Here is a 25194-nt window from a genome sequence, read left to right on the forward strand (position 1 = left end):
TTTTGAACTACTTATTAACTCTGAAACTGTACTGAGCTGAAATGCCAACTATTACATTATAGAGCACTTTCCCCAGAAAATATTGTATTAGCTCTACAAAAACACATAGAAGACCAGATTATTCATCTGAAGTATTTACAAAAATTCTCCCCAACCCCACCTTTACCTTTACATGACTTCCTTCTTTCTCAGAGACAAGAGCCACATATGTGATCCCAGAACATTTGCAATACTCTTGCAGTTCTTCTTGGGACTAAAACAAGAAAAAGTAATAGTAGAGAAGCGGGGAGAGTATAAAACAACAATTTAGACAATCAAAATCTCAATTAAAAGTTGACTGGAAATACATATATAGTGTACTTATTGACCTTCTGAGTAATGAAAAACTTTGTACATCAGTCCAGGAAGAACAATCTCCTTGTGGATTTATTTTCATGTTTCAAAGCGTATAACTCACTAAAGTGTTTCACCAAGATTTAGAAGTAGAAGCTGGATATTTGTGTCCTTTGCATCTATTAGCAAGAATGGGCTATTCTTCTAGTGTTTGTAACTTTCATTACGAGCCCCACTCCTGGACGGAGATCTGCCTGAATGGATCCCTGTCCTTGTGTGGAGCTCCACTGACTTCAGCTGGGCTTTGCACAGGGTGTCCGTCTGTGCAGTTTTCAGTGAAGAATCAGGGCAAATGCTTGCTGTACTGACATAAAAGGTTGTCAGCATTAGTTGTCGAGGCAGAAAACTGTCCAAGGTTAAGTGCAATCAAGAGCTTGCAACTCGCCATCTCTGAATAGCCTCAAGGAGGCCAGCAAGGGCCAATGTACACACAGGAAAAAACAAGTGACTTGAAGGGTATTAAACACCAGTTATACATGCACTTCAATAGCATACAGCCAGATGCAGAGAAAAAGTAGGGAAACAGTGGACAATACTAAGGCAATAGAATACCATAATGTCAGCAGCTAAGTGACTCAGAACTCTATGCTGTGGGGCATTCTGAGTGTGCAGAAGCACAGTTCACTACATTTGAGAGAATGGGCAATTCCACGGCATTTCCTTTGACATTCACCATTTAGCATATATATATATAAATAAACTGAACCAGATTGGCAAACTGTCCAGAGGGCTGTAAGGTGGGTAAGTACTTTGCTTATTGTCCCATAATCTATCTGTGCTGGGTACCTACTGTTTGGTTTGGGCTCACTGGGAGGGAATGAGAAGTCAGTCCTTAAGTAGCATTTCCAGGAATCTTGCAGCACTGGATATTCTTAAAGACTAACGCTGTGGTGACACTTCCAGAAGGAATGTTTTAGGTCAGTAATCCAACCATAGTGCCTATAGTCCCTGGAGTAACAGCTTCGTTATGCCACTGTAGTGGCCACTAGAGTGCAGAATATGCTCCTGCCTCACAGCCATGTTAGCCCGTCGCTTCCCACTTCTAAATACATGAAAACGCCTCCTGCAAAAGCTGTTTTTCATTATGGCCACTACTGGCCCCATATTTAGAACCTTTCCATTTCCTCCTATGAATGACTCCCTCTGTTTTATTCATTTTTGGGGGGTAAAAGTATACTTTCTTTTTATATTTTTGATGTATGTTGGTAAAATACATTTTTGGGAAAGATTTATGTCAAATACTTGTCCAGGATCTCCATAATCTTAGGTGCTTTTCAATAAAGCTGTCATCCCATGGAAGCAGCATAACCCAGTGGATATGGCACTGGATTTGGAATCAGGAGACTTGGTTCTTCTCTCACAGTTGGCCCTGACTCAGGACATATCCAAAGCCCCATGAATTCAGTAAGAGTCTTTCCAATGGCTTCAGTGGGCTCTGTATAATGCCCTCAGTGAGTAACCATGGGCACGTCACCTAACCTGTCTGTGCTGTAAAATGAAGATTATGATGCTTATTCACATTGTAAAGAGCTACAGAGGAAAAATAGTATAAAAGCAAATGTAATCTTTATTGATTTAAGGATCGCTGAATGGCACCCAGCAGCTCAATATTATGATTCTATAAATGAATAACCTCTGAGGCTGCTTTATCAATACCAGCCTTTATGAAACGGACATATAACTAACAAATATGTAGAAAGACTCTTTACCTGGGACCAGTCATACATGATATCAGCAGGAATTCCCGCAGTCCAGAGTTTTTGAACGATATTGATGGCTCTCGTCATTGACATCTGCCCAACACTCACAACCAACAGATCACAAGAGCCCATAGTAACCTGGAAGAAAAGTAGAAGTGAGAGGGGCAGTGTGAGCAACCAGAGCCTCTTTTCAGGTGTAAAAATGTTGATATTACTGGAGAACAAATACATTATTGTGCAGCTTTTCAAGCAAATTAGGCAGAGATTAGAATGGTTCATTATTAAGCATTTGTTTTAAATTAAGCTCTTCAGCAATTCTTACCCTGTTACAGAAAAAGCACTTGCAAAACCTAAACCAGTGAGTTACCTGGCTTTACCTCCTCTCATTTAGCAGTGTTAATTTACCTCTTCACAAAGAAGGATTAAATATACATATTCTGCTGCTGAGTGAAATTGTTATATGATTTATGTAAGGAAGCCCATTTCATGACGAAAAGAAGGACTAGGGACAAAAATAAGATTTTTTTTTTTTTTTTTTTTTTAAGGGGGAGAACATGACTCAACATATGAGAAAACAGTTCCTTTCCCCTTTCACAGATATCATTGAATACATTTCAAAAAGGAAAACTTTATGCCATTAAACAAGCCATGAACTACATTTCAGTTTACCAATTTTAAAAAAATCTATATAGATAGAAGCAAAGGAAAATGCACCATACCGTGAGGTTTGTCTGTTTTAGTATGGAATTATTTTGAGACAAAGCTGAACCTCTTAATATTTCTTGACTATCTCAGGCAACATACAGATTACTGAAATGACAGAAATACGAATGAAACAGGAACTGAAACTCACAGAGTCCTCCACACTGGAAACTGCAGCAGTTATTTTATCTATAGCTATACTGACTCCAACAGCAGAAGGAAGAGGTCCTACTGTTTGCGGCCCTCTGAACTGTGGAATCTGAAAAGACAAGAAATAATGCTTTTAGTACGGTATCAAAAAAGTATATGCTTAAAAAAAAAAAGTGAATTACACACACCAGATGATCATATCTGCCTCCAGCTGCAAGAATTTCAGGCACAGTTCTTTGTCTGCGTTTGATGTATGCTATAAATTGAAAGATGACTCCATTATGCTGTTGCACTTTGTAAACGAGTCCTAAATTTATAGACACCTGTAAAACAAAAATGAGTATTATGTCCTCACTAAGTCTTACACCAGTTCTAGTTACACAATTGTAGAGTATTAAAATGTACACATTAGTATATCATGAAAACTTAACATGGTTTCTCTGCTTTTGAGGACATTTAATGCTGCAATTAAAATATTGATCCCTGAAGAGACAGAGTCAGCCAAAAAGCGAGTGAGGAAAGAATGTCTTAAATCTAAAGCATCTTAAGGGTTATGAACTACTGAAGATTTGTGTGTACGTCCCAAATAGCAAGCCTTTAGAGAAAATTAGATATTTCAATTGTTACCATTTGTATTTTAGAAACTTTTAAAATTTTCAAAATATAAAATTTTAAATTTTTCAAAGAATCCCCTAGTGCTCTCAGTCATATGTATGTCCAGAAAATTATTTTTCAGCTAAGAATGCAACTGAAATAGTCCAATTACACAGATACAAGTATTCTTCAGCCGAAGGTCTCTTATCAACACATGCCCTATTCTGAGAGTGAGGATCTAAAAACAGGAGCCACTAGTATTTACCACATACAGTACCACAATTTGATGGTGCTTTTTTCTGTTCTTCAAACTATCAATGGACTGGTCTTGAGGGAAAAGTTTATGAAGACAGAGCAGTTGTACAGAGCTATAAATCAATGAATTTATAATCCGACTGCTTTACAAACCTGAAGTTTTATACCAAGCTTCTTTAAGATACCCATGACTTCCTCCAGATCTTTCATGCCGTGCTTTACCAGCTGGGTGACACCAGTTTTTTGTTTTATCATTGCGTTTATCAACGGGCTTAAATCATTCAACTCTCCCTTCTGCTCAATAAATCTGTACAGTCGAGAAAGCTGAAAATATACACAGATACAATACCATACACATGCTTGAATAGAAGGGATATGAACAACAACATAGCATTTGGTTTGTTGTGCCTAAAGGTTTACCATTTATACTCGTTTTGCAATGCAGACTAATAATTCTGCTTAAGGATTGGAGGAGGGAGTGAACACATGAGCATTCCTAGTCAGAGCATCAAAAAGTTGGCTTGTGAGAGATCTATGTCAACCCATTCTCTATATTCATTCACCTAACTTTGCATAATACTATTTAGCATCTCACACATTTTTCTTTTGGAAATCTCATTCTACAATACTCCATTTACCCTTTGAACATCTGCATAATCTGAAACACAAATATTAAAAAAGGGGAGAAACCAAGAAAATAGTAACGCTGAAAGAGACTAGTTAGACCATTTCCAAAGAGGTACGACAGCAAAGAGATCAATGGCATTTCAGTTGCAAATGCAGTGGCATCATCTCTATAGAATGAATGGCATATTCTTAGCTGAGGTTTTAATGGATTTCATAGTAAATAAAGTACTATAGACTTATAACAATTTATAGGGAAATACAAATATAATGTGTCGTCTTGAACTACTTACGCTGTTTGATGACAGAGACAGATTACAAAATTTGGCTTCCACCTCTCTTTTTGTTAACTTTTCGGTCTAAAGTACAACAAAAAACACATTATATTGTAGCATATTTTTAGAAAATTCACTTGAGAAAAAAAGTTTACTGATTGTTTGAGATGAGAATTAATAATGCAGCTCCTTGGTTACTTTTTTTCCCCTTTGATGTACCCATCTTCAATCAATTGCTCTCTGAAATATCACTGTAAACAATGGCAAAATGTTTACTTGTCTCTCAGTGATTCCATATCTGGTTTGGTCATTTTACAGGTAAAAAGTCTATTTAAAACATAGCTTTTGCCTGAAAAAAATACAAACCTAATGCTAAACGGAAATATTACATGAAGTAAAAAAAACCTATGGAAGTTCTTTGTTGGGATTTAAACATTCCTCTGCAGTGTTCACAAATGAAGCTGACTAGTCCATTTTCTCTGATCAAACTGTGTGAAGTAAAAGCAAAATATAAAACAATAAAAATATATCTGAATACAATGTTTTCAGTTTTAACAATCTAGGATGTTTTTAGTCATATAAGTAAAGAATTCCCCCCCCCCCATTAATCTGTGTTTTAAGATAACAGTTCTCCTATAAGGAGATAGCAGAAAAAGCTTTAATACAAACTGATAATCTGGAATAATCCACCACTTTTAATATATGGTTTAAATACTCTCTGGTAAATTACCAAAGTATTATTACTCATATTTAAAGATGGATCTGTAATTAATGTGACACTTTACAGTTATTAAACTGATCTCTGCATGAGTCATTAATATCTTACCATTGCATCATACAGAATGATGTAGACTTGATTGAGTTTATCTTCTGGTATCCCACAGTGCAAGAGGATAGCTTTCAGTAAGGCAGTGTGGTTCAAGTAAATACTATAGTTTCTTTCCTAACAGAGGAAAAAATATCCTATGTTTTATTGGCATTCCAATATGTAAAATAGCTTTTCTTTTCTGTTTCTTATGACTAACTTTGAATGTCCCCATCATCTTAACTCCCGTCTGTGTACTACAGAACTGGCAGGATTTGTGCCATTTTGTGATACTTTTAATGTCAGGATTAAGAGACAAACTCTCAGTCACCTAAAAGAAGATAGCCATTATTTCAAACAGTGCTGTAACAATGTTCAATAGCATATACATTGCAAACAGATTGTTCATTGGAAGTGTACTTGAAAAAACTTTTTTCATTTACAGTTTATATTATACTGACCGAGTTTGCAAGTTTTATCAAAAGTCAAAACATGGAAATATTTCGTGTGTTGCAAGGTGAGAAGGTCTTTTTCTGGTCATTGTTGCCTGCATATTTCCTTATTTACACAATTCCCTCTCTAATGAAACAGCTTTTTATGGTTAAAAAATAAAAAAGACAATGAAAAATGTCTATTGGTCAAGGAGGTAAGATGAGGGAACAACCTGTAGTACTGGAAATTCTTGGATGATTTCAGAAATAGTGTAGATTGTTTCTGCAATAGGTAAAAAGCTGTTTCCACTGGAAGCGATGATGTCAAATGCACATTCTAGGAGTTCTTTGGGGTGACAGCGGTCTAACTTCCGAGGTCTGTATACACGCTCTATACAATATCTACAAAAAACACCAAAGAAGGAATCAATACAATACATTCAGTGCTGTCATTTATTCAGTCATTGTGTAGAAAGTTACATGTGCAACAGGTGAATATTAGTCCTATTTGGATGAGGCATAATTCCTCCCAGCCATTTTCTTACCTTTTCAAGTTTGATATATTATTTCTAGCTACAAATCTTGCAAAAGGAATCTGAAAACAAACAAAAAAAGTGGTTGAGACAAATATGCATAACTTCATTCTGACGTATGCTCCTCGGCTAATGCTTAATTATACATCATGCAGTTACATATTTATTCTCCCATCTGTAATAATGTCTCAGAAAATGTGTTTTTGTCACAGCTAAATGGTTCTAAGCATCTTTGGTGTATGTTTTAGGAAAACGGTGTTCACCCTTTTTGTGGGGGAGAACTGAGTTTCTCAGTTATGCTGATACAGGAGGTATGTATTGCAAAAGCGAGTATGCATCTTGTTGTACTAACCAAGATTGTTTGCATGCTGGTAATAAAACCCTATTTCCAGGAACACAGGAGGAGATGATCAGCTGCCATATTCAGTCAATGCTTCTGTAACCAATACATTTTAGGAAACCACTCATTCCAGCAAAGAGATCAAAACTGTGGAGGCCCTTAGAGTATGGATAGCATTTAGTCTGATTCTTCCTTTAATTACACCAATGGTATCACACTGGTCTAAAACAGGGGTAACAGAGGCAGAATTAGACATTATAACTAGCACTATTGAAGGATGACACTCAAAAAGTCTTTAGCCCTTATACTTTGAAAATTTAGGGCTGTTGATTAATCACAGTTAACTCACACGATTAACTCAAAAAAATTAATCGCAATTAAAAAAATTAATCACCATTAATCGCTCTGTTAAACAACAGAATACCAATTGAAATTTATTAAATATTTTTGATGTTTTTCTACATTTTTAAATATATTGATTCATATTACAACAGAATATGAAGTGTACAGTGCTCACTTTATACTATTTTTGATTACAAATATTTGCGCTGTAAAAATAATAAAAGAAATAGTATTTTTCAATTCACCTTATACAAGTACTGTGTAGTGCAATCTCTTTATCGTGAAAGTGTAAGTTACAAATGTAGATTTTTTTTAACATAACTGCACTCAAAAACAAAACAATATAAAACTTTAGGGCCTACAAGTCCACTCAGTCCTACTTCTTGTTCAGCCAATCGCTAAGACAAACAAGCATGTTTACATTTACAGGAGATACTGCTGCCTGCTTCTTATTTACAATGTCACCTGAAACTGCGAACGTGTGTTCACATGGCACTTTTGTAGCCGGTATTGCAAGGTATTTACATGCCAGATATGATAACATTCATATGCCCTTCATGCTTCAGCCATCATTCCAGAGGACATGCTTCCATGCTGATGATGCTCATTAAAAAAAAAAAAAAAAAAAGTGTTACTTACATTTGTGACTGAACTTCTTGGGGGAGAATTGTAGGTCTCCTGTTCTGTTTTACCTGCATTTTGAATGCAGTTATTTTTTGTACATAATTCTACATTTGTAAGTTCAACTTTCACTATAAAGAGATTGCACTACAGTACTTGTATTAGAGGAATTGAAAAATACTATTTCTTTTGTTTTTTACAGTGCAAATATTTGTAATCAAAAATAAATATAAAGTGAGCACTGTACACTTTGTATTCTGTATTGTAATTGAAATCAATATATTTGAAAATGTAGAAAACATCAAAAAATTAAATAAATGGTATTCTATTATTGTTTAACAGTGCGATTAATTGCAATAAATTTTTTTAATCGCTTGACAGCCCTACTAAAAATATAAACTGGAAATTGGGTACAAGGTACTTAAATATGTAACTGACAAGCTGAAAATCTGGTTAATAACTAAGGCTAAGATTTATTATAGTTATTTTTAGTAAAAGTCATGGACAGGTCACAGGCAATAAACAAAAATTCAAGGAAGCCCATGACCTGTCACTGACTTTTACTAAAAACTGCTGTGACAAAATGGTAAGTGGGGAGTCCAGCACCCACCGCTGCTGCCGCTCAGGGTGGCTGGGAGCTGCAGGGGCCCCGCTGCCCATGGAGGCCAGAGCTCCGGGACTGGCGACTGGGAGCTGAAGGGACCACCCGTGGGGCTAGGAGCTGTGGGGCCCCAGCCACAGCTCTGAACTTTGGGGCCGCCCCCTGTGGCTGGGAGCTCTGGGGGCCCCTGCCATCTGCAGCGGCTCAGAACTACAGGGTCCCCTGGTGGTGGCTGGGAGCTCTGGAGGCCCCCCTCGCTGCTGCTGGGAGCTCCCTGCAGTAGCTGAGAGCTGCAGGGCCCCACCGCAGCTTCGAGCTCCAGGGCTGGCAGCTGCGGCAGTCCCTGAAGCTGAGAGCTCTATGGCCCCTAGTTGACAGGTCCAGCCCTGTGGCCTAGGGGCTGAAACAGAAAATGCCACGGAGGTCTCTGGAAATCACGGATTCCGTGACTTCTGTGACATAATCGTAGCCTTATTAATAACTATAAAGGAGTCAAAGATAGCAGAATGCTGTAGGTGAAGTAAAAGACCAGCTGTAGTCAAACAGTGCATGTTTTGTTGATCTAAGATGATTAGCAGCCTGGATTTTACATAGTAGATATTATGGTGAGAAAAAAAATGCACATGAATTTCTTGGAACTGTCATGTAGCCATGATACACAAAGGCTAATAGGCATGGTATGCAAGACTTGGTGAAAAGTGAATACCTCCACATGATAAACTATTCAAATAGTCTCAACAAGAAGCTGACCATTCTTGAGTAAAGACAAGACATTATCGCATGAGAGAAAGAGGGCTTGTAACTGGAAGGTGGGGACTGCACACAGACAATCTTGGGGATTCCACAGAGGAGCCTGTCTTTTCTGCTGTAACCTTCGCAGGCAAAGAGAGAGATTTATCCATAATATCTCAACCTACAGACAAGATAATCTTGTAATATGCTGTCACTTTAGGTTTAGTGCAGCTTCCTTTCGTATCAGTTTCTGTAAAACTACCAACAAAACCTTTTGTTTAAGCCAAACTGAACTGGGTATCTGATATCTCTGGAGCTGTGGCTGAAGAAAACAATCTGTGATCTCACTGGAGGCAGAGAAAGGTAAAGATAACTTGGTTGGCATACCAGTTCATCAGTACATACTGCAGTCATTCTCTGAAGCAGTACTACAGAATGTGCTTCCTGCAACTGAATGCAGTGGGTCTTTTTCCAGCTGACCAGAAGGAAAAAGGGGTTGTTGCTCTTTTCAGGAACACACTCTGCAACAGGGTTGCAGGGGTGGGAAGGAAGGGGAAAATTTACCTGGACAGAGCAGGGAGGAGCAGCAAGTGGTTGGATCAGGTGGGTGACACTGCTCAGAGGTGGGGGTATGTATATCCTGGAGAGTTCTGGAGAAGTCCCCTCTTGCAACAGCTGGGCTGTGGGGAAGCATCCAAGCTAAAAGTTGGTGCCTCTTCGTGGCAGGTGTCCGCTGCAGGTACTTGTTACAGCAGGGACAGAGTTCTATGATAAACTGGCTTTGGAGGGGGATTTAGGAGAAGGCATCCCCTTAAGGGATGGAGGGTTGGGATTCCTAATGTCCGATACAGCAGGGAGACAACCCCTCTCTTTTCCAGCCCCCTTTCACACTCATAGGAGGGGAGGGTAGCAGGTTTCCAGAAATGGGCTGGGACCAGGCTGAGAAGGGGAAGGGCTGACAGCGGTCCTTCCAAATAAGCAGAAACAATTAAGAAAATAATGATGTCCTTCACTGTATTCCCAGATATGTGAAGTCTGAATAAATTTTCAGCCTAATTAAACCACAGCCATTGCAGGGGTGCTGTACCAATTTGTATAGTGGGGGTGCTGAGAGTCACTGAACCAAACTGTAAACCCTGTATATGATGGAAACCACTTCAAGCCAGGGTGTGCAATAGTGCCCCTAGTTCCTATGATCCACTGCCTCCTGTCTTTCTCCTGCTGTGGCCAGGACAATGACTACTGAGAGCAGTTGTGAGTATATAGGAAGGTAAAATTACCAAATAGGTAACATAGGCAGCAGCCACATTAGGGCGATGGCAGTTACACACACAGTGTAAAAACAATAAGGAGTCCGGTGGCACCTTAAAGACTAACATGGCTACACCCTGATACTTGACACATAGTGTCGGCAGATTTCTGAAGAGGAAAGGAAGTGGGATGTTGTTATTCTCACTGGGTCACAAGTGCGAAGGAAGGGACCGTTAAAAAGTGAGTTACCAAGTGTTTTCCCTCACATGTGCATAAGTGAAAAAAAATATCTACAACACCGTCATCCACTATATTTGTAGTGTAGCATTTTTTCTTAAATTTGTTTTTTTAAGAAGTGTTTAAGTATGGAAAAAGTAGCAATGTTTTTCAATATTCAGTGTACTGCCACTCTTTGAGTAGTTCATTTTTGTGACTGGTGTGATGCTGACACTTGGAGACAAATGCAGGCACAGTTCTGACTGGACACACTCCTTGGAGTTGTGGGTGAAATCAATTATGATGCAAAAAAGTAAAGCACACTTGCAAAGGTTACTTTTTTCGAGTGGCCATTTTTTCTATCCTCTATCATTTCTGGAAATGTCATCAACTCAGCGTAGAGGAGAAAGATTGGCAGTCAAGGAAAAAAGAAATAGACACTATACAATCAGATGCCTGAGTGTTGGGAGAAAGAAGTAGACTGTGCCTAAAATTTGGTTAGTGAATGAAAGAATCATAGAAACTAAAACATTCCCCAAACCTACTAGCTTAAAGTATAAAGGGTATACCACTTACCCTGAGATCATAAGGAAGCATCAACAGCATCCCACTGTGATCCATGAAATATGAAGCTTCATTATGGTCATACAGTTTCCTATTTCTAGGCATTAGCAGTGGGGTATGCAGCTTGATAGCTCCTATGCAAAATTGGTAAAACACAATTCGAACAGAGGTCACACCCTCTTTTCAGAAGCGATTAAAAAGAAAAAAAAATCAAAACTCCCAAGTGTATAAGAATCTAAAAAGTAGTATTTGTAAAATCTGTTACCTTTTGAAATAGATTAATTTTGGGGTCTATGAATAAATTGATATACCTAAATGTTGCCTTTTTAATTTTTTTTCTTGGGGAGGGGGAGGAGAGGGAGAAGAGGTGTGTGAGGATAATTACAGAATCCCAAGACTAACTTCATACCCTAGACAGAATTCTGAAATCATCATCAGTTTTACCTCCCGCTTCAACCTCCAGCTTCCACAAAGGCTTACAAAAGGACAAGTAAGAGTCTCATTAAACTTGTCAATACTATTATATTTGTCAGGTATGGTTGCTGCTAAGGAAGGTGAGCTGAGGATCCTTCTTCCAAAGTACTGAAAGGCAAAGTCTAGGAATCTCACAGAGTGGCCCACATGGCAGCACAAAAGTTTACGGTTCAGTTGCTGGGCTAATGCTCTTAACACCTTTGTTTCTTTTTTTAAAGCCATCTTTAAAAATGGGTTATCAGAAAAAACAACTTTGTAAAATACTACTTTTTTCATTGTGTGTTTTTGAAGTCACAGCTACTGCCTTTAATGACTAGAGTAATTTATATTATCTTTTTACTACTGGATGTCCATACAAATACAGGACATCCAGTTGGATTATTTTCTGACTCACATATAATCAATATTATTGTCAAGTTCCAATGAAGAATTTTTATTACTTGCTATAATACGTGAGTAAGAACAAACCCAGCTTGACCTTAAGATACCTGGATTAAGTCTGCAGGGCTAGAAGTTAGAAAATCTTTTCAACTGTAAATGAGCAAAGTTGATCTGGAAGTCAGAGAGACTTGGAACCTCACAGTACCTTTGTTACAGAGTGTGTGGCACATTTCAGATTCATTACCTGTCTCTAATCAGACCTATAGCCTATATACCTTATAACAATATAAATACATCAAAACCTCCTTCCCTCCATCCTGAAAATATTTGTTTCAGCTCTAAAAATACTTTTGAGCAAATAAGTGTGTACCCATGAAAATCTGTACATGTTGATTCAGCTACAGCAAGTGTAAATATTAGAGATGTTTCCCGAAAACAGAATATTTTGTGAAAACCTTTAGATTTCTCCTGAATAGTCAGTTTAAGAAAATTTTCAAAAGTATGACATGCTTTAAATTTAAAAAAAACTGTAGCCATTTTTTTTGTTTGGCTTAATGTGGTCTCATTTTCTGGTTGCCACTGACTGGTCAGTTTAGCCATATGATAAGAGCTGATCAATTTTTTCCCCATTTCAAATGTTTAAAAAATTCAATTTTTGCTTTCTGGAAATAATTTAATGGAAATTTCAACAAGCAATTGTTATAATGTGACTGAAAAGGTTTCAAAATTTTCCAACATTTGTATGGATTCTTCCCCTCCCCCCCATTTCTTTGAACTAGCCTTAGCAAGTTTTATCTATCACTGTCTTACTATGGTCTACATATTAACCTAAAATAATATTCATATAGAATTCCCTACCCTGAATAAGCTCTGAAGTATTGGTCATTATAACAAAATCATTTAGTTTAAATTCAAAGACAAAAGATTTACATGGACTAAGATTTGAAATCCTCATCATATTCCATTTATGGTAGATTAATAATTGAGATTTGAAACCAGTTTCTCTTTTGGAAGCCAAAATGAAGGTCAATGTTCTAAATACACATCTATCATCCCATGCAACCTTGGGATTAGTTTTTTAATAGTTAAAACATTTCCCCATCTTTCAAATCCATTCAATACCATTTTCTGAGTGAGGAAAAAACAAAAGGAACAATAACATCGGAACATAAACCTACCATGTCTTCTAAAGATCCGGCTGACAGTCTCACATACATGCTGCTGTATTTTCGCTGCTCGAATGGAAAAACTACCCTGAAAACAACCACCACCCCAAAATAAGGAGCACTTAAGTATATTCAGATACAGAAGACATCAACATATAAATCAAATGACCACAGCAAACCACAATGAGCACTGTATACAACATAATGTCCTTATTATTTTCACACATAATCAGTGTATAATGGGAATAGTTAAAAAGTGCAACAAAAAGAAGGAAACAAAACACATTTAGAACAATCATTTTTAAGTGTTTTAGGATAACAGAGAAAATCTTGACTGCAGCCATTGAAAGTGATTGTCTGACAGGGTAGAAATGGCTGTTGCCCCAAAACAAGAATATTTTACTGACACTTAGATGTGAGTATCATGACTATTATAATAGCTAAGAGTAAGAAGCAATCATATGCACACAGGTTTGTGGCCATTTGTTGCCATAGCTAAATTTAGTTTAATTCTTCACTAAGTATGTGAAACTCAAATGGGGAATAGGATATAAATTAGGTTGAAGACATCAGATCAATGGTATTAAATTATCAGGGACGCTAAGCACTGAGGTAAAACATTATGAAGCACGGGTTTTGAGCTGAGTCACATCTACATTTTCTTGGTTGGAGTTATTAAAAATCAATTTTAAACTAACTTTCAGCATGTCGCTGTCATAGGTGTAATCCATTGCTGGAGAGATGCGTTGTGAAAATATCTGGCCCATCATAGTCCGGTAAGCTTTCCCATCTACATTTGCTAAGGTATGATGAAGCACTTCATGAAGTTCCGATTCTTCCATCTGGGGTGGCGGGAGGTGTTCACTTTTTAACAGCTCCACAGCAGTTGGTCGTGCGGCAGGATCATGGCTCAACAGCCAAGTAATAACTGATCTCTACAAATTAAACCAAAATATATTACGAATTTAACTTCTGTTAGAAATATCTCATGATATGAATATCTCAGGAAGCATTATCAGTTACATTATCATGTCAGTAAGATACTCATGTATTGAAAAGTTTAGATACTATTTGAATCTTGTGAGAAAAACTATTCTTTCCTCACTAGTTCTGAATATCTTTAACTGGGATATCAACAGAGTAAGAATTCGATTATCCCTAAAAATGTATCCTCCCCCTGGCAAGACTCTTGGGACACTATGTAATGATTTCATAACAAACACAAAATGATGCAAAAACTCAATACAATGTAAAGTAAGATACTAAATACTATTAATTTATAGAAGATATACAGGTAAAAAACATGCAATAAGGATTTATAAAATACAGATATAAAAGCAGGAATCTTACTGGCTAATGAAGATTCCATTTGCTGGCTATTTAGTATAACTTCAAGTATTGGGATTCTTTTAGTAAAGTGCTGCAAAAAAATAAATAGGGATGGTGTCCCTATCCTCTGTTTGCTTGAAGCTGGGAATAGGCGATCACTTGATGATCACCTGTTCTGTTCATTCCCTCTGAAGCACCTGGCATTGGCCACTGTCAGAAGACAAGATACTGGGCTAGATGGACCTTTGGTCTGACCCAGTATGGCCATTCTTATGATGCTCTAACGAAGAGCCATATCACTGTTCAGCAGGGCAAAGCAGCCAGAAAGCTGGTGTTACTGGCTACCCAGGGACTCTCCTAATGTAAAGAAAATCTCCAAATGATGTACAGGAGAATATGGTATCTCTGCAGCACCCCACTCCTGGCCCATGGAGTAGAGGCATGGTTGAGAGAAATAAGCTATAAAAAAAACTTAAGATAGCGTTTGAATCCACTAAGCTCCAGCTGTCCACAGCTGTCGGAGTGGGCCACTGGTGGTCACTGCCCCAGACACAACTTATAGCTATCATTTCACCTTACAAATCTTTTTTTCTACAATACATCCCATTATGTTTGAAACGAAGAGTTTTCAAAGGGTTAAATTAATTGCTGTACAGTGTAGCTTCAGTTTGTCTGAGCCTAGAGTCAAAAGAGTCCTTCAGAGTTTAAAAGGTATGCCAATGAACTCCGCAGTTTGTTAATCCATTATGACTGCTCTCAGGAACTTTGTGTTTTAAATATATTTCAGTGTCAGTTGTATTAATTGCTTTAGCCTTTTGAGTTTTCTTTTTTACTTTGTTCCAGTGTCATGTGATGACTTGGCAGAGATTACTAATTTAAAATGAAGTGAAAAAATAATCATTAACATTTCTTAACAGAGAACACCTAATAATTAAAATGTCTATAAAATTACCTGCTTTTCATGTTTCACTTCATCAAAGTCTTTTGGAAATTCAATAGTAGGCTAAAAAAGATAAATATATTTGAATTAGAATAAGGACGCAAACTTGAGCAAGCTAGCCTTATTAAAACATGTATATATCAGAAACAGTAAGTCTACATAGTTTTATTACTCAAAGCAAAAAAATTTAGTTAGCTGTTATAGTTAAGATTGCCAAGACAGTGTTCTATTATTATTCATAAGCATTTGTATGATGCTTTGTAACACACAGGATAAGAGTTTACAAAATACAACCATGGCCCCATACCCTCTGTGTGACAAGTTGCTGGGTGTGAACCAGGAAGGACTGATTGACCTCTTGATCTAAAAGCTTAAGCCTCTGATTCTTGTGCTTCCATTAACCTAGAGGCAACAGTTTACTCAAACCAAATACATAGTCCTGTCACTAGAAGGGGACAAATACCAACCACAATGGGTTAATGTGGTTTATACAGAAAACCCCAATTTTCTTCACGTGACAATTACGTATTTTCCTCCATTTAGCTTACTATGAAAAAAACCTTCAAACATTTGGTTGCACCATAAAACATATTCTTAATATTTTGAATACTTTTTCCTTCTCTATTACTCAATGAAGTATTTGATGGAGACCTTCCCCTCCCACCTTCCCCAACATTTATACATACTTTTCTTAGTTGGCTGAGAACAAAGATCCTTTCTGATGCAGTACTCATGGGATGGTAAGACATCTCAAAGAATATTATACCCAGACTGAAAAGGTCAACTTTCTAGGGAAGAAAAAAATAAAGTAAGTAGTAAACCTAACTGCAAGAGATGTGTTTCTGATCCATGATGATAGTAACTTATCAGCAGACAAAAATGAACATATTTTCCATTCTATTCTAAGTACTTATATGGCCTCCATTACTACAGTACGTGAGTGCTTCACGATCTTTAATGTACTTTATCCTCACCACACTCTCATGAGGTAGGTAGGAAGTACATTTTATTTTGAAAACATTCCTATTTAGAAAATATTCTGCTTATACACAGCACCAAATATTTCTTCTCTCAAACAACACTAGTAAGAAAACAGGATCTTTGTTTATCTAAGAATTTATCTACTCTTGATACTTGTTCTCCATCTTAAGTCCCTAGAAGGAGCTGCATCTTGTCTTCCTTTGCAAGAGGGCTCTTCTGTGCTCTGAGAAGGACTTAGTTGCCCTCCCTCAAAAGAAAACATCTGCTTTTTTTGTTCTCTTTTTATGTCGCTTTGTGTACAATTACACTGCTGCAGTCTATTTTTGCTCAACCCTATTAGCAATTATATTTTCACTTTCTCAAGCTAGTGGTTTGCCTATTCTTTAGCCTCATCATACATTCTCATAGTTTAGTCCTACTAAGTGAGTGATTAAAGTAGGCAAAGGACACAGTGCAAACCCATTTTTGGACATGTAAATTTTTTCATATGTAGAGAAGTCTAAAATGGAATTATGGGAAAGATATATTTCGCTGAAACCTATTTTGGTAACGAAGCATTTTCTAACTAGCATGACTAAAACTACAGACAACATCTCAAGAGGGACCAGTCATCTGCAGTTCTCACTAATTCCAGCAAAAGTTGCAGCACCTCTCAGAAAGTAGCCCTATAAAAGTTAGAGGATTTCAGCAAGTACTTTGGGGCTGCTTTTAAGAGATGATTTTTCACCACAGTACATTATTAACCCCCTCCTCAAAATCTTTTTTTTTTTTTGGAATATTGATAAATAGTCTTTCCTAATTCTCGAGGATTTTCCTTAATGAAAATACATCAGTTAATAAAATTGGCTAAATTTTGGGCAATGAGTCTATTTTGTCAAGCTTTTACAAAACCTAAGACAAACAGAAACGTTTCCATGAATTTTTTTTTTAATTGAAATATAAACACAATTTTTGAACAAATATTCTCCTGCAGTGTTTTAAACCCAAATGTGACAGCAGTGTGTGCTACTGCTTGTGAAACCAAGTCAAACATTTGGTAAAATTGTTAAAACACAAGTCAAACTGGCCAATCTATGTTTATTGTCTAATCTGAGAGAAATGCAAAAAAGTAAACAAACAAACACCAGTCTCTAAAAATGCCTATGCAGTGCACACTGCCAGCAATGCCACAAACCTGGCATGCGGCAGGAGGGCAGTTTCACCTTCAAGTTTCAAATACCAAGTGGAATTGATCATTATCGGATACTGATGCGTTAGGTCCAGAAAAATCATAAATTTGTAGTTATGCACTGAAATCATGGGGTTTTAACTGTGTGTAGGTAACCTGACACAGAAATGTCTATCTTTTAGTTAAATTTTCTAGTTTAGCATAAAAAACGCACCAAAAAAACATAACACTAGAAGTCTAGTAGATCAGTAAGTTGGGACCATTTTACCACACTGAGAATCCCCCCTACCCCTCCAAATATAAGCTTCATCCTAACACTTGAGAGAGGTGTTACAATATACAGAATTATCTTTTCGGATTAAGAATGTGTATTATTACAAGATGAATGCTAATACTGCTATAGGTGAATCAGCTACACAGCAAAAAACAAAACAAAACACCACACCCCTGTGGCAGCGAGTCTCAGGCAGGTCAACTGACTTGGGCTCATGGGGCTCATGTGTGGGGCTAAAAATAGCAGTTTAGCTGTTCAGGTTTAGGCTGAAGCCTGGGCTCTGAGACTCTCCTGTCTCACCGGGTCTTGGAGCCCAGGCTCCAGCCCAAGTGGAAACATCTACACTGCTGTGTTTAGCCCCATAGTGTGAGCCTGAGTCAGTTGACGTGGGCTCTGAAACTGCCATGGGTTTTTTTCTGCTATATAGATATACCCACAGTGGCTGGCGAGGTTCAGTTTTCAGCCCCAAAGTAAATTTTATTTAGTGGATAAAAATGGTTTTGGCAAAAATAGAGGCAAGGGAGAGACTCCAGAGGACTGGAAAAAGGACAAATATGGTGTCCAGCTATGAAACGGGAAATAAGGACAACCCAGGGAATTACAGACCTGTCAGCTTAACTTCAGTACCCAGAAAGATAATGGAGCAAATAATTAAATGAACACCTAAAAGATAATAAAGTGATAAGTAACAGTGAAAGTGGATTTGTCAAGAACAAATCATGTCAAACCAACCTAATATCCTTCTCTGACAAGTTAACAAGCCTTGTGAATGGGGGGAAGCGGTGGATGTGGTATATCTTGACTGTAGTAAGGTTTCTGATACTGTCTCACATGACCTTCTCATAAACAAACTAGGGAAATGCAACCTAGATGGAGCTACTATAAGGTGGTTGCATAACTAGTTGGAAAACCATTCCCAGAGAGTAATCAGTGGTTCACAGTCAAGCTGGAAGGGCACATCGAATGGGATCCTGCAGGGATCAGTTCCATGTCTAGTTCTGTTCAATAACTTCATCAATGATTTAGATAATGGCATAGAGAGTACACGTAAAAAGTTTGCGGACGATACCAAGCTGGGAGTGGGGGCTTGCAAGTGCTTTGGAGGATAGAATTAAAATTCAAAATGATCTGGACAAACTGGAGAAATGGTCTGAAGTAAATAGGATGAAATTCAGTAAGAACAAATGCAAAGTACTCCACTTAGGAGCACATACAAATGGGAAATCACTGCCTAAGAAGGAGTCCTGCGAAAAGGGATCTGGGGGTCATAGTGGACCACAAGTTAAATATGAGTCAACAGTGTAACATTGTTGCAAAAAAAAAAAAAAAAAGCAGCCATCATTCTCGGATGTATTAGCAGGAGTTTTGAAAGCAAGACACGAGAAGTACTTCTTCCACTCTACTCTGATTAGGCCTCAACTGGAGTATTGTGTCCAATTCTGGGCACCACATTTCAGGAGAGATGTGGACAAATTGGAGAAATTCCAGAGAAGAGCAACAAAAACGATTAAAAGTCTAAAAAACATGACTTAGAAGAGTGAAAAAATTGAGTTTGTTTAGTCTGGAGAAGAGAAGGCTGCGAGAGGACATGATAACAGTTTTTAAGTACACAAAAGGGTATTACAAGGAGGAGAGAAAAAATTATTCTCCTTAACCTCTGAAGATAGAACAAGAAGCAATTGGCTTAAATTGCAGCAACGGTGATTTAGATTGGACATTAGGAAAAACTTGCTAACTGTCAGGGTGGTTAAGCACTGTAATAAATTGGCCAGGGCGGTTGTGGAATCTCCATCACTGGATATTTTTATGAGCAGGTTAGACAAACACCTGTCAGGGATGGTCTAGATAATACTTAGTCCCGGTATGAGTGCAAGGGACTGGATTTACTGACCCCTTAAGGGCCTTTCCAATCCTACAATTCTATGATTCTCTGCAGTAACTTGAGTGAAAACAGAAATTAACTGAAATTCTGTTAACTGTGAATTTTGCAGAAAAGATATGATGAAATAATGCAATCTTTTTGAATGACAAATTTTAATAAGCTGCACCAAGCAAATTTAGCAAGACAAAATAGATATTTCTGTAGTCAACAAACAAGCGACAACAAATCTTACTTCTAAAGAGATTAATGTTTTTGAAGTGTCCCTAACTTTGACTAGTGTCTTGATTGTATTAATATAATGAAGTTACCCAAATAATCACATTACAAATGGGTACTGTGCACATTTTAAAAAATTACTGTACATGTAAGGACCTGTGGCATTTTAAACCTTTACAGTTAAATCACTCGACAGTCTATGGATGGTCAGATCTTACTTACAACAGGTGAAGATCATATATTATGCAACTCAAAATAGAAGCCTCTACTGCTATTCTCTCAAAATGCCCTGGTATTAAGTCCTATTAATATTACCTGATTATATGAAGATTTAGTATTTCCTTGGACCTCGGGGCTCACATATAGTGCAGTGCCAACCATACCTGTCAAATTATCTGTATGGATATAAAAGAGTTACTAGTTTCACAGAGCCTGCTAGTGGACTACAGCATCTAATGGTTAAGAAAATGCAGCTTTAAAAAAAACAAAAACAAAAAAAACACACCTCTTCTTTAAATAGGAATTCAGTCTTTGTGAAAGTTGAAGAGTGAAATATCCTACATATTTACAGACAAAACAGGCACAACTTGGACATGTCTCCTTCTTGTATGCTAATCACCCTGTCTTTATAGGATTCCATTATGATACTTTTCAGAGTAGCAGCCGTGTTAGTCTGTATTCACAAAAAGAAAAGGAGTACTTGTGGCACTTTAGAGACTAACAAATTTATTTGAGCATAAGCTTTCGTGAGCTACAGCTCACTTCATCGGATGCGTTCAGTGGAATGCATCCGATGAAGTGAGCTGTAGCTCACGAAAGCTAATGCTCAAATAAATTCATTATGATACTGTGACACAGTATGTTAATACTAAGACTAGAGTCACAACCAAATTAAACTACCATTATATTCATCCTCAACATATTTGCAAGATAGATCAAATGAGAATGTATAAAGAGTCCCCGCAAACACATACACACACTCTGTGGAGGTTTGTACCACTGAAGTCTTGCAAAAGTCCTGCATGGGTGGGGAAGGATCGGAGAAAGTACAAGCAGAGTGTCCACACAGGAATCTCTGCAACCCATGCAGGTCAGAGATGGGATCTGCCCTTACCTATAGAGTTAGGCTGAGAGAGAGAGTGAATTCACTTTTATGTAGCTCAAGTGGCAATGACCTCCTGGCAAAGAGGATACGGAAGGACAACAGCTGCTATTCCAGCTCATAGCATGGAGTAGAGGCAGACATCCCTGCCCAAAGCCAGATGATTTGGAAACTTATATACACACACCCTCCCCCGCCAAGGGCTTTTTGTGGTTCAAAATAAAATAAATAAATACAATTTGAATATAGAAGGGGCCTTTTGCTTTGCATAGGAGAGGGGCGGATTTCACTCCATTTGGGTATAGAAAGCAAGACTGTTGGATGTATGATTTTTCTTGGCACCAGTTAGAGTAAACAATATTTTTTGCACTTACCTGAAGTGTCAGACTTGGCCAGATGGTTTCCTGAATGATCTTCTCCTTGTTTAGTGTCCGCCTGAAACAGAAAAGTAAACACACACAAAGGTCAGATATTTTATAATTTTCATGATTGCAATGAATGTAGTGACTTAACTGAAAAGACTTCTTCAGAATAAAGCATTTTCACCGTTTATTAGCCTCTATTCACAAATCTAAATACAAGTCTAACTTTTGGCACCCAAGTTTAAATTTTTGGCTTAAACTTCTAAAGATCAAATACCACAATTCTAGACAACACTTTAATCAATTAATGAGTGTGAAATGCATTTAACCCTTTGGCATATGTATGTGTAAACACAGAAAATGTTTTATACAATTTATAGTCCTACACTAGAATATGCAATAGTGAAAATGATAAAGGAATTATGGACTGCACATTTAAATCTGCTGAACAACGTTAGGTTTTATTGACATTTTTCTTTTATATGTTACTCCCATACCAAATTAAAATTATTTCATTCACTTTCTATAATGGCCTAGATGATGTGTTACCAAGCTTAATTTTACGTAATACTTACTGCATATGCTGGGTGATCTGTAGCTAAACCAAAATCACCAATCTTCACATGATCATCAAAATCTAAAAAAATGTTCACAGGCTTCAAATCTCTGTGAATCATTCCCTGTTAACATAGTAAAAAAATGTTTGAATCAGAGGGGTTGAGAGAAAAATTCCTTCCAGGCTATAAAACAGTATCAGAAAGGGACCCCCTTTTTGGTTCTGTATACAGTACCAACCCATTCCACTAATTCACCAGTGATTGATAATGGGAAAATATTTGAAGGGGGTAGCCCAACAGCTAAAAATAATTTTAAGTGACAATAATATACCCAATAAAGTATTTTAAAACTAACTAAATTGTGGTAATAAAAAAACACATCTAGAACAATTTAAAAACACCAGTGCAGATTTATGATACACTATTCCAGAACCTTATAAAAACGGGCGTGAAACAAGAAAAATCATTGTATAGATCTGACAGTTGCTAACAAGTGTAGATACTGTAACATTCACTAACCTTCTCATGGATGTAAGCTAATCCATCCAAAATCTCTCGGAAAAGTCTCCAAAGCCGACTAGTATCTTCATACAATCCCTGATCAATAGTGTCCCGTAATGTGCTCTTTTCACAATACTCCATCTTCAGACACAAGGAAAGAGAGAGATGGTTGTAGTTGTTAAAAAAAATTGTCAGAAGATTTCCTCTGTCAATATGTTAATACTCAGCTCTGTACTACAACCAAAAACGGTCAAGAGCAACTTGTAAACACCATATCTCCATAACTGTGTAGTCCAACAATCTGGAATTTTCTGTGAGAAGTATTTCTACTAGAAAACAATTGTATTGTCATCTATGGATATTATCACATAATTTTCATTCCTGTACTAACAGAAACTTAAAAACCAATCCATCCCTGACCTTTAATTTAAAAAAAAAAAATCCAGTGGAACTCTAGTCTAGAAAAAATGCTAGTTTAAAATTGGCTTTTAAAATATTTCTGGGTTGATTTTGCTTAGGTCTTTAATTGCTTGTATTAAAATAGTGTATATCTATGTAAATACATGCAGGAATTGCCATACCAGAGAAGACCAGAAGTCCATCTAGTACAGTATCCTGCCTTCAACAGTGGCCAGCATCAGATGCCTAGAGAAAGGTGGAAGTAGGATAATCTGCCTCTCAGGGAAATCTCCTCCTAACCCTTAACAACTACAGATTGTCTTACGCACTGAAGCATGAGGCTTTTAGCACTTTCAAAAAACTCAGTTTTTGGATTTACTATTATAACTGTATAATAGTTTTCTAATTATTACATTTTCTTAATTAACTAAGCACATAATGCGGTAGCTTTGAAGAGAACACTTAACAGTTCACATTTATGAAATCTGATTTTCATCAGTGAAAGTAAACATAGTATGTTCCAATCCCATACTGGGATCCAAGTTAATCCATACAGCAGTTGTGGTACAAAGGGGGATATTGTGATTAGACATTAAACAGAGACCCTTTTTGTCAGCCTAATTAGAAATTAAATATTCCCAAATGCTTTCCATCCTTCCAAAAACTAGGGGATAACCCTCATGCCCTGGTTAACATTCCCTCCATTTAACTGATCTAATGTTCAAGGTGGTGGGCAAGACACTGCTGAACGTCCAATGGCTGTTTTGTTTGCTGGCATAGATACTGGTACTACAGTGACTAACTTACTGCTTTGTAAAGCCCCTTAACCTAGTGATTCCTTAACTGTGGTCCTGGTAGAGCTGACTGGTTCCATGATTCTATTGCTCCTTGTTCTCATCTACTAAATCACATGACAAGAAGCTAAAAAATATATCAGATGCTTTCCTAATATTTTTCAATGTAAGCAATTGCTTGTGATGAGGCTGCTTTTTAAAAATCCTGCTAAAAGTTGATCATCATTCTTTAAAAATAAGGAGGCAGAGTTGTCCCAGGCATCCAAGAATTAAGCTTCTTTTGTACCACTCTTAAGTATATGGCAAGGGGTTGTCCCCACTCTCATCTCATCACAGATAACAGCAACAACTTCAAGTGGGAGTGTTCAGCTCTACTTCATGAGGGGTCATCTTTCTTCCCAGCATATGCCCCATGTATCCCTTTCCCATCAATCAGGGCAGGGCAAATCACTACTAGTGAAGATGGCAAGCAAAAGTGATGTCACACTGACTAGTGGTGGAAATTGTTCCCGCTCTTTGATTATTAAGTGCTACATAGGCAGGGCTTTCCAGTTCCAATGACCACAGACTTCAGTTGGCTCCTTTCAGTGTAGACAAAGACTTTAAAAAGTCAACATATTATATTTATGTCAACTGGTTCGTTGTATTTCACATTCTTTTTTCCATAATAAGAATACATACGTTCATTGGCCAAACCTTTTTAAAAAACATCCTAGTTTTATATACTAAAGAAACATTAATCTTCAGAGTTTCATTTCAGCAATCTGATTCTGCTTGGTTACTTGTGCAGCTACACAGAGAAAGCAATTAATTTGTGTTTACACAGTGTATGGTTTATCTAATAACCTTGCTATTCTCCATAACCAAATACCACCCACACCAGCTGTCTAACCTGAATGAACAGACAGTGTACTGTCTGAACCACTGAAGTGCAGTCTTCTTTACTGTGACTATTCTTTTGATGGCATTCTTCATCCTATACCACAGAAACAAACAAAAAACAGTTAAGCTAACACAGAGTGGTCCAGTTCCTTAATCATCAAATCATTTTCGGATGGCCAAAATACATTCTTGCATTGTGACTTTCTGTGGCTGAATTTTGAGCATAGTAAGACAGGAAGAAGTGTCGTACGTTATCTATCCATTAACACTGCTTCATTTTCAAAATATTAATGAATATTCTTATTATTACCAAGTAATAGAGAAAGGGTACACAGTGGAATATCTCTATTTAATCTGAACCTCAAACTACCTTATCTTGTAAAAAAATTATTTGTGGAAAATAAGCATGGATAATATACTTAAAAAAGTATAATGTTACTATACAGTTCAGTGAACTATAACATAAAACTAATAAATATATTAAAAAAATCCAACCAAAAGTCTATACTTTAGTGACCAAAATGCATTGCACTGGAGTCTGTGTTTTTAACCATATCAAAGTTAGAGACTGAAAGCTATATTGATACAAGATGTCCACAGTGCCAAAAGAGCACAAACAGAAGGAGGAAAGAGTGATAGATTTAAGGTCATATAGCT

General features: G+C 37.2%; 1 protein-coding gene across 4 annotated transcripts in view; it reads right to left on the reverse strand.

Moving 5' to 3' along the window:
• Nucleotides 1–25194, reverse strand: part of EIF2AK4 (eukaryotic translation initiation factor 2 alpha kinase 4) — a 73060-nt gene that overhangs the window by 9802 nt on the left and 38064 nt on the right. For 3 of the 4 annotated variants that reach the window (XR_012159469.1, XM_073348810.1, XM_073348813.1), the window contains 19 exons: nt 24548–24631; nt 22481–22603; nt 21980–22084; nt 21417–21477; nt 20256–20335; nt 16106–16207; nt 15432–15482; nt 13849–14085; nt 13163–13238; nt 11142–11263; nt 6475–6524; nt 6163–6331; nt 5520–5636; nt 4712–4777; nt 3948–4118; nt 3134–3268; nt 2947–3054; nt 2103–2231; nt 167–253 (listed from right to left, as the gene is read on the reverse strand). Coding sequence is in view for 3 of the 4 variants with exons in the window: in XM_073348810.1 (XP_073204911.1) it covers nt 167–253; nt 2103–2231; nt 2947–3054; nt 3134–3268; nt 3948–4118; nt 4712–4777; nt 5520–5636; nt 6163–6331; nt 6475–6524; nt 11142–11263; nt 13163–13238; nt 13849–14085; nt 15432–15482; nt 16106–16207; nt 20256–20335; nt 21417–21477; nt 21980–22084; nt 22481–22603; nt 24548–24631 (2073 nt within the window). In the remaining variant the exon portion in view is untranslated. The remainder of the gene's footprint in view (nt 1–166; nt 254–2102; nt 2232–2946; nt 3055–3133; nt 3269–3947; nt 4119–4711; nt 4778–5519; nt 5637–6162; nt 6332–6474; nt 6525–11141; nt 11264–13162; nt 13239–13848; nt 14086–15431; nt 15483–16105; nt 16208–20255; nt 20336–21416; nt 21478–21979; nt 22085–22480; nt 22604–24547; nt 24632–25194) is intronic. The other variant, XM_073348812.1, reaches the window with a different exon arrangement.

The sequence above is a fragment of the Lepidochelys kempii genome, chromosome 6 (assembly GCF_965140285.1).
Source record: "Lepidochelys kempii isolate rLepKem1 chromosome 6, rLepKem1.hap1, whole genome shotgun sequence".
Classification (NCBI taxonomy): Eukaryota; Metazoa; Chordata; order Testudines; family Cheloniidae; genus Lepidochelys; species Lepidochelys kempii.